This window comes from Notamacropus eugenii, assembly GCF_028372415.1.
Source record: "Notamacropus eugenii isolate mMacEug1 chromosome Y unlocalized genomic scaffold, mMacEug1.pri_v2 SUPER_Y_unloc_7, whole genome shotgun sequence".
Classification (NCBI taxonomy): domain Eukaryota; kingdom Metazoa; phylum Chordata; class Mammalia; order Diprotodontia; family Macropodidae; genus Notamacropus; species Notamacropus eugenii.
In genome coordinates, this window is record NW_027325145.1 from 305,102 (window position 1) to 314,173 (window position 9,072).

General features: G+C 38.2%; 1 protein-coding gene across 1 annotated transcript; it reads right to left on the reverse strand.

Annotated features, from left to right (window-relative positions):
- Positions 1-950: 950 nt before the first annotated feature.
- LOC140517016 (RNA-binding motif protein, X chromosome-like) lies at positions 951-9,072 on the reverse strand. Its single transcript, XM_072627858.1, has 9 exons — positions 8,948-9,072; positions 7,070-7,189; positions 6,768-6,874; positions 4,491-4,659; positions 3,461-3,613; positions 2,357-2,471; positions 2,130-2,282; positions 1,952-2,040; positions 951-1,510 (listed from the first exon to the last, which is right to left on the reverse strand). Exons 2-9 carry the CDS (start codon positions 7,173-7,175, stop codon positions 1,194-1,196), a joined length of 1,209 nt encoding a protein of 402 aa, XP_072483959.1. The 5' UTR covers positions 7,176-7,189; positions 8,948-9,072; the 3' UTR covers positions 951-1,193.

The following is a 9,072-nucleotide window of genomic DNA, read 5'->3' on the forward strand; positions in this document are numbered from 1 at the left end:
CAGTGTCTAACAATCTGCATCTTGACCACTCTCCCTGACATTATCTTCCTTTTATATATGCCTTTTCAGTACTGTATGTATTTTACATGTTACATGCTGTTCCTCCCATTACATTACACATCAAAGGCAGGAATTATTTGGGGCTTTTTTTTTTTTTAAATGAGAGTTCCAGTTGATGTCATTTCAGTCTCATCGCATCTTCATGACCCTATTTGGGGTTTCCTTAGCAAAGATAACATAATGGCTTGTCACTTCCTTCTCCGGCTCAGTTTACAGCAGAAACTGAGGCACACTTCGAGATCCTCTTTCAAAAGGAGCCACTTAACTTGCCCAAGGTCAAAGGACATGTGTTCCTGACTGCCGCAGGCCCAGCGCTATTCCTAGCTGCCATCCTCAGGTACAAACTGCTAGATAAATTACCACTGCCACTAATTTCAAGAGGCCTGATGAGGGACATTAAAAGTTTTATCACCAAAGTCACATCTTCACCTGTTCTGAGCTCATTTTTAACCTTCATATGAGTATTCCCACTACTTTTTTTCACAAACCACAAAAAAAAATATGATCTCACATTGAGAAAATGACAAATCTTTATAAAACATTCTACTTAGCAGTTATATTTTAAAGGCATTTATCTGGTGTTTTGTAGTGTCAATGTAAAATGACAAAGTTTTCATTTTTCCAGGACAATTTCTTGAAAATTTATGCTGTATTTTAGTTTTACTCAATACCTAGAATTTTATATAAAGTTAATTCTTAATACATGAGCACATGTACACGTGTGTGTGTGTCTGTGTCTCTATTTCCCCCACCCTCTTAAAAATCTGGTATGGACTAAAACTAGGACAAACCACCCTCAAACCACAGAATTACCCTACCAGTTTAGTTTCCATTTTAAATGTCTTGGTTACTTCAATCTCAGAATATATAATTCAGCATGAAAAATGAAAGAAGCTCAGAAAAACTTTACTTTCAAAATCACAACACTTAACTTCAAATTTTATAACACCAACTTCAAATGTTGTAATTTAACAACTGCATAAGAGAAATATAAACTCTTTTTGAACTTTTAAAGACAATTTTAGCTTTCTTTAACAAAAATGGTAGTAATCTTCTGTTAGGATGGAGAAAATAAAACTCAATTCTTAAATCTCTTTGAAAAGGCATTTTGGTCGCACAAGCTCATATTTCTTTTAGTATCTGCTTCTGCCTCCTCTTTCAGATCGGCTTCCACCACGGCCATCACCTCTTCGTGCGCCACGACTTGAACTGCTGTATGAATCATGGGGGGCAGGATATCCCCTACTCATAGCAGAGGGAAGCCCTCTCTCTTGTCTGCCAACACAATCACGACTACTTGAATAGATACCACTTCGGCTACTTGAATAGCTTTTCTGACTTCCACCACATCCATATCCATATCCATCTCTTGTGCTGCTATAATCTTCATAGCGACTACTTCCTCCATAACAGGAAGGCCCTCGAGGAGGTGGAGCTCTACGGGAATAACCTGCAGAATCAATAGGTAATTATTAAATAGCAAATACCCAACACTGAAATCTAATTTTACAAAAACACTTCATTACTTTTGGCCTTTACAGCAGATTTATACAGAGGACAGTAAACAAATTTAATGAGGATTAAAGACACAAAATACGTAATAAATATCATCTTTATTTTAAGACTAAAGCAGACATTTTTCAGAGATAAGCTACAATTTTTCACTACTAATCCTCCCTTGTACTTTCTCCAGCATTTTCACCACTGGGAGGAAAGGCAGTGAATGCCAATTCTTTCACGAAGACTTTAAAAAGTTTAACTAAAGCAACTCTTGAGAAAATAAAATTTGCAAATTCCTCAAGCTAGCAAAAGACTAACTGGATACTTTTAAAAAACTTATTAATAAAGGCTGTGGGCTTGTAGTTTATGATCTTAAAAATTGTGTTCTTACCATAACTCTCATAAGAATCTCTGTAGCGCCCTCCGCTTTGATGATCTGAGTAATCTCTATCACGACCTCCACCATAGCTGTCACGGTCACTGAATACAGAAAATGTACTAAAGTAAAAACTACTAAAGCTTAAATCATGTACATCCCCGTGAAATAGACCAATTTGGTGATACTGCACCTATATCCTCTGGATGTATACTCATCACGTGAACTTGAATGGCCATAGTCACGGTATACATACTCCCTTGGAAGAGGAGCATAATCTCTGGGATCCCGAAAACTTGCATAACCTCTGACATCCCAAGAACTTGCATAATCTCTGCTGGAATAACTAAAATTAAAGGGCAAATTAGATAACATAAAATGAAAATGAGATGCTCAACTAAAATATTATATTTGATTTACCTCTCTTTAGTACTGTAACTGTCATCTCTTGGTGACATATGCACATCTCTGCGTGAGGACAATGATTCTCGTCTTGGAGGACCTCCATAGCTATCTCTTCCACCAGACAGTTGCCCTTAAAAAAAGGTTGAAAATTTTCAAACACCATTTGAACTAATGTAGGTTAAGTGGCAGCTACAAAAAAGATGAAAAAAAGTCAAGTGGCCAATTGAAGTAAGGATAAGGAATTAAGACTAATAAATGTTGATAAAATTATCACCACAACAGTTCCTCCCATCAACAGTCTTACAGGAGGGATAATACAAACTCACATGAACTTATATGCACATAAGAGAACTGGAGGACTGGAATAGCGAAAACTAAAGTAATCAGACACAGATATTTAATGACTGTGAGACTGTCTGGAAATCATTTCACCCCTCTAAGTATCAATGTGTTTACAAGTACTAAGCCATAAAACTCAGAATAAAGTTAGGATGTGGCATAAAGTTAGGAAGGCAGACTTCTGGAAATATTTGCTAGGTGAATGAAATATCTGACCTCACAATTACTCCACTATAATCAGGGAACTGTGTCCACTCAAACCTTTGCTTTTTCCAGACTTAATTTTATGCATGCAAGAACATTAAGAAGGGATCCAAACTACACAACTTTGCTCTATCTACCTTTCAGATCACTTTCTCCCATTACATCCCAACAAACACTTCCTCCTGCCAACAATCTTGTGGCATTCTTACTAGAGATTGTTCTTTTTCTCACCTATAAAATGTCGAGCCACCTTTCAACCTCAGCTTTCATGATTCTAGAACACATCAACTATCCTTTACTGTAATTATGAACACACTTTCTATGATTTTTAGGAGTGATTTTGTACTGTTAACATTTAAAGTGTGTGTAAATATATTTTATGCCTATCACTTTAATTGTCTCAAAGAAAGAAATACAATGGGTTTTTTTTTTTTATGACAGAAACTTAGTATCCGGTAGTCCTCCATATGGAACTCTCTTAGATATATTCTCTCTTCCCAATGAAATTTTATTATTAAAGTTACTCACCCTAAATGATCTACATATATGAAGCTTTCCAAAGTACAGAGAATTTACCTCTTCCTCCCATTTGTCTACTGCTATACACTGGTCCAGAAGGTGCAGATCTTTTAGGTGAAGGTTGCCCACTTTGTGGAGGTGCACCCCTTTTAACTAGGAGGGGCCCCATGGAAGAACCCATGTTGAAATTAAGAGAATATCCACTGTCATCTATGCCAAAAAAGAAAATTGAAAAAAAACTTCAGTATGATTACCATCAACTGAATCAAAATGTATGATCAATAATACTGAATTTCAATTTCAATTTCAATTTGAATGGTATCTATTTCTTGCTATAGCTTATTCTCACCTCACATATTTTCAAAAAAGCAGTAAATTTATTTACCTGGATCAGACTGATACATACCATCAACTAATAGTCCACTTTTAAAAATGTTAAGACTCCAGCTAAAAACAAAATCATTATACAAATATTCCAATCCCATGCTGAACATCACATTATCATAAAGAAACAAATCTGAATTCTTAAAGGTGCCACCAACATACACAAAATCTTTCAGAAACTGCCAAACACCAATAAGATGATAATTAGAGCATAACCGCATGAAGCGTGAAATCACAAAATTTTTTCTGGGTTTTGGAAAGATTTTTATTTCCATCAGTAAAGCACATAAACATATTATAGATTTTCTTAAGTCTTGAAGAAACTACTTCTCTATCAAGGAGCTCAACTATATGACAATAATCTTTTTGCTGTACCTAGGAATCCACATGATTTACGATACAACAAAATGAATTTTTTCAAATATATTTTCAAAATTGGATATAATTTTTAGTGGCATTTCTCTTCTTTTCCCCTTTGAGGGAAAACAAAAGCATGACAAAACATCAACTATAATCTACTTTTTGGGATCAAAAAAATGTTACCTGTATTTTAAGTTTTCAAGAAAATAAACTTCACCCACATTTGCACAGAAAGTGGTTTTTTCCTCCTTCTTAATTTAAACTAAACAAAGGCTCATTTAACAAAAACAAATATTTTGATGTTGACTTTTTTGTCAGTTTGTGCATTTGTTTACTACATTACCCATGTGCCCTCCACGAGGTGGCCCTCTTGCTTCACCACTACCTCCTCTTCCATGTCTAAGACCTCTTGGAGGACCTCTGCTTCTTGGAGCGGGTGGTGGCCCTCGTCTACCACTTTCAAATGATGGTTTGTTGGCTTGTTCCACCTTAATTGATTTTCCATCTAAGGCCTAGAAGGAACAATTATTTTATCAAATATTATAAATACCTTCAGTTCCAAAAGCTCACTTCAGATTTGTTTTCAACTTGTTTTTAAATGCTATTTTATTGTTCAGTTTTCCTGAAAGACAGCATTGAATTGACATCTTCTGATAAATCTTGCAAATACTGGACAATTTTACAAAACCCAAGAATAGCCCCTCAAAAATACCTGTGTTTGGTGTTCTTATAATGACTTTAAGAACTCCCTCTTGTATCAAGAAAAAAAAAAAAGGCCCACAGCCACCTTGTCCTGGTTCCTAATTTGAAATGGGTTATGTAGTAGGAAAAATGTTGGATACCAGGGTGAGTAAACCCACATTTTAGCCCCACTTACTAGTTGCATACAACCTTAGTTAAGTCAAATTAACCTCTCTGGTCCTCAGTTTGTTTCATCATCCACTTCACAGGGCTGTTGTAAAGCAAAAATGAACTTTGCAAACAGAAAAATCATTATGAATTATGGTGATCAAATATTTGAAATCAATCATTCTGTAATTTTTAAAGAAAATATTTTATACATTTTTATAACTTTTAAGCATTATGGTCAATAAATAGTAGCTTGATGTACTATTATCTATCTATCTATCTATATTATATATATAACTTACTTACAAAAAGCAAACAAACACAAATTGCCTTTTGTTTTTCTTGGCCTCAGTTATACACTAATATTACAAACCATGAATATATGCCATACATTAAATTATTCCTTTTTGGGAGGGAGAGGAAATTTATTTATAATAATTGCCTATCTCCTTTGCTGATTTGCTGCAGTCCATTTCAGCTGTTTGCAGTGTTCTTTTAGAGATGTTATATTTTTGCAGTTTTTATCACCACTTACGTACTATTTATACTAAGATATTTATTTTTAGTTATCTCACTTTTTATTCAAAACACTCATGTACTAAGAAGTGAACATTGCAGCATTGCTCAAATTTTAAAAACAAGTTTATTTTTGCCTATGGAAATGTGAAGCTGTTACTCCAAGTTAGCCAACCAGCTACCTACAGACACCTTTCATCTCCCTTCTTGGTTAATGTAAAATATTTGTATAATTTGATTTCAAAGGATTTTTTGGAACTCATGGTTTAAATGTTTTAGAAGTCAGTCCTTTTTTCTTTGAAATTTTCTGATTATTGGCTTCTGTGATAATTCTTTTTTAAAACTTATTTGAATTGGATTGCTTGAATACTTTTAATTTCTTCTTCCTATGATTCATAAATATTTTCTAAAGGTTATCAGATAAAATGCAAACTTGCTTTTCATCTAGACCTCATCTCTTATTATGACTAATCAGTAATTTTTCTGTTACAATTGGGTAAGCCTCCTTTGCGTTTTAAGTATCACACTCATCCAATGTATTTATTCATTTTTAATTATTTTAGAATGTATAAAAACATGAAGTGTAATAAAGCTTCCAAAGTGGCTGGGTTGGATTCCTTTGACATAGTCTGGCACACAAAATTATAATTTAATAAGAACTGAAAAAGAAGAAATTAGTTTGAGTTGAAACATTTTAAAAAATGGATTGAAATAAGGATTTTAAGGATTAAATGTGATAGTTCTGTAGTTGATAATATATTTAAAAATCTGTGTCATAAATGATGTTGTTCAAACCACTGCATCCTTTTGTATAGAAATCGAAATTTGAGTTTAAAAAATTAATGAGGTATTAACAGGGAAGAAGACTCTGCCTTTGCGTTAGGATGACACCGAACTTCTGACGACACTGTAGTTATGAAAGAATATAGTAAAGAGTGTTATTCATCGAACTGTCATCCTGATAAAATAAAGGATACACTAAAATCAGGATAGGTGCAATTCGTGTTTCAAGTAAATGACAGAGACCTTGATGTAGAGAAGTACTTTGATTCCTTAAAATACTATTTTGAAATGTTAAGTTATTTAAATTTTGGAAATAATTTAGGAAATTAAAGGTTGGGGCTTTTTTGAGACGATGCAACCATTGTGATGTAATTTATCCATACAACAAATATATTTGCCTAGGATCTAAGTGGAATAAATTACAAAAAGGAACAAGGCTGGAATAAAGTTAGAGGTGTAAATGAAAAATTACCTTTCCATTCATGTCTCTTGCAGCATCTTTTGCAGCAGCAGGACTCTCAAACGTAACAAAAGCAAAGCCCCTGGATTTGTTGGTTTCCTGATCTTTCATCAATAGAACTAAAGAAAAAAGTTTTTAAAGGAAATTTGTATTAAGATATTAAAGAAATTTAGAGATATTAGGTAAAGATTTTTAAGGGAGGTTTGTCTTAACTTTTCAGATTTGAGGAGCAAGGCATATTGGATCAATTTTATTTTCTACAAAATCTGAACCAATTGTAGTATTTGCATGGGAAGTATGTCATTCATGGTTACCTTTCACGATGTGGCCATATTTTCCAAAAACTGACTCAAGATCTTTTTCATTCGTTCCTACATTGAGTCCTCCTATGAATAACGTCCCTGGACAATGTGCTTCCATCACTGTTTTTAAAGCTGTAAGGAAAATATTTTGAAATTCGGTTATTTCACAGGAATGTCCTTAACCGAAAACTTTTATCTAGTTATCTTCACAAAATTTCAAATTGTGACTTTCCAGTTTTTAAAAATTGTGAAGGGTACAATGAAACGCTATGTGGTCTTTCTCAACGACTCTGACTAAATTTTCCAGTGATCAAGTTTTTAACTAATGTTTCTGTGAATAAATTTTACCTCAGACTAATTCCATGGACTCAGAGCCTGAAGCCAAGTGAGGCTCAGGGCCCAGGAGGGAGGGGGCGGAGGGAGGCGAGGAGGGAGGGGCGGGGCCGGGCGCAGAGGAGGGAGGGGGCGGAGGGAGGCGAGGAGGGAGGGGCGGGGCCGGGCGCAGAGGAGGGAGGGGGCGGAGGGAGGCGAGGAGGGAGGGGCGGGGCCGGGCGCAGAGGAGGGAGGGGGCGGAGGGAGGCGAGGAGGGAGGGGCGGGGCCGGGCGCAGAGGAGGGAGGGGGCGGAGGGAGGCGAGGAGGGAGGGGCGGGGCCGGGCGCAGAGGAGGGAGGGGGCGGAGGGAGGCGAGGAGGGAGGGGCGGGGCCGGGCGCAGAGGAGGGAGGGGGCGGAGGGAGGCGAGGAGGGAGGGGCGGGGCCGGGCGCAGAGGAGGGAGGGGGCGGAGGGAGGCGAGGAGGGAGGGGCGGGGCCGGGCGCAGAGGAGGGAGGGGGCGGAGGGAGGCGAGGAGGGAGGGGCGGGGCCGGGCGCAGAGGAGGGAGGGGGCGGAGGGAGGTGAGGAGGGAGGGGGAGGGAGGAGCAAAGTAAGGTGCCCGCAGAAAGGCGGGGGAGAGCAAGGAGGGAGGCTGGAGGCGGGAAGAAGAGAGGGCGGAGCCTGGGAAGGTGACAGTGGAGGCCAAGGCTGAGGGGGGAGGGGGAAGGGTGACTAACTTTCAGTAGTATTTTCTATTTCGGTAAATTTAAAAATGTTTTCTATCCCATTGCCTCAGAAAAGCTTTGATAATTCTGCGGTTTTTTTACCTCAGAAAAACCTTTTTTGACTCACATTTAAGCACCTGTCGGGTGATAAAAACTGTACAAAAGTGGATCGTCGTCCTCATACATTATTTAAGCACATGCTGAACACAACGAATTCTTTACAAAAAACTGGCCATTATGTAATGAAATATCTTATTCCGCACACATCTTCTTATTCTCCCTTTGATTTTAAAATGCGTTACCACGCGCCCGTTTTGAACTAAAACCACGCGCCCATGGATGACAAAATGGCGCCTAGCCAATCCCTAACACAATTCAGACCTCGTTGGGCCCTCATCCTTTTTGTGTCTCAAAACGGTCAAGAAGCAAACTCGTACAGGTTTTTTATAAACTGGATCCGTTTTTTACCTCAGAGTTCCATGTTTTCTCGCTCCCCCCCTCTCCCGGAACCCCGCGCAGTTCGTACTAAAACCTATCGCGAAGAGAAAGCTGTGCTAACCCCAGCGGTTGTTTAAGGCTCTCGTACCTCCCCAAACCCCTCACCTTTTTTCCTCCCCTCTAAATTATTTTTAAAAGACCAAACAGCAACCACGGGATGTTCCCACGGTCTAACACTGCCACTGAATATATTTTGGTGACTTAGGCTACCGGCAGTTTTAAATCTGTACCTTTTTGAAGTCGACACAAATTACCAGAAAAAAACACGAATTTAAAAGTAATCCCCGGTGATGAATAGGGTAGTTGCGTGTCTTTTCCAAGGACCAAGACACCACGAGTCTCTCACAAAAGCCTTACCTTGTCTTTCTTCGGCAGACACCGACTACCTACAAAGCCGCCCAGCGTCCCAACGGCGCAAGGAATAGCCCCCCCAAAGGCGGACGTCTGATTTTATGCGGTCTGAGAACGAGGCTGAAAGACCC

Excerpts from the sequence above, each read along its gene's own strand:
- LOC140517016 (XM_072627858.1), bottom strand. The coding sequence starts at position 7,175 with ATGGAAGCACATTGTCCAGGGACGTTATTCATAGGAGGACTCAATGTA. Across the intron at positions 6,875-7,069 it reads ATATGGCCACATCGTGAAAG|TTCTATTGATGAAAGATCAG; the intron begins GTAACCATGAAT and ends TTTTTTCTTTAG. Across the intron at positions 1,511-1,951 it reads AGATTCTTATGAGAGTTATG|GTTATTCCCGTAGAGCTCCA; the intron begins GTAAGAACACAA and ends TTGATTCTGCAG.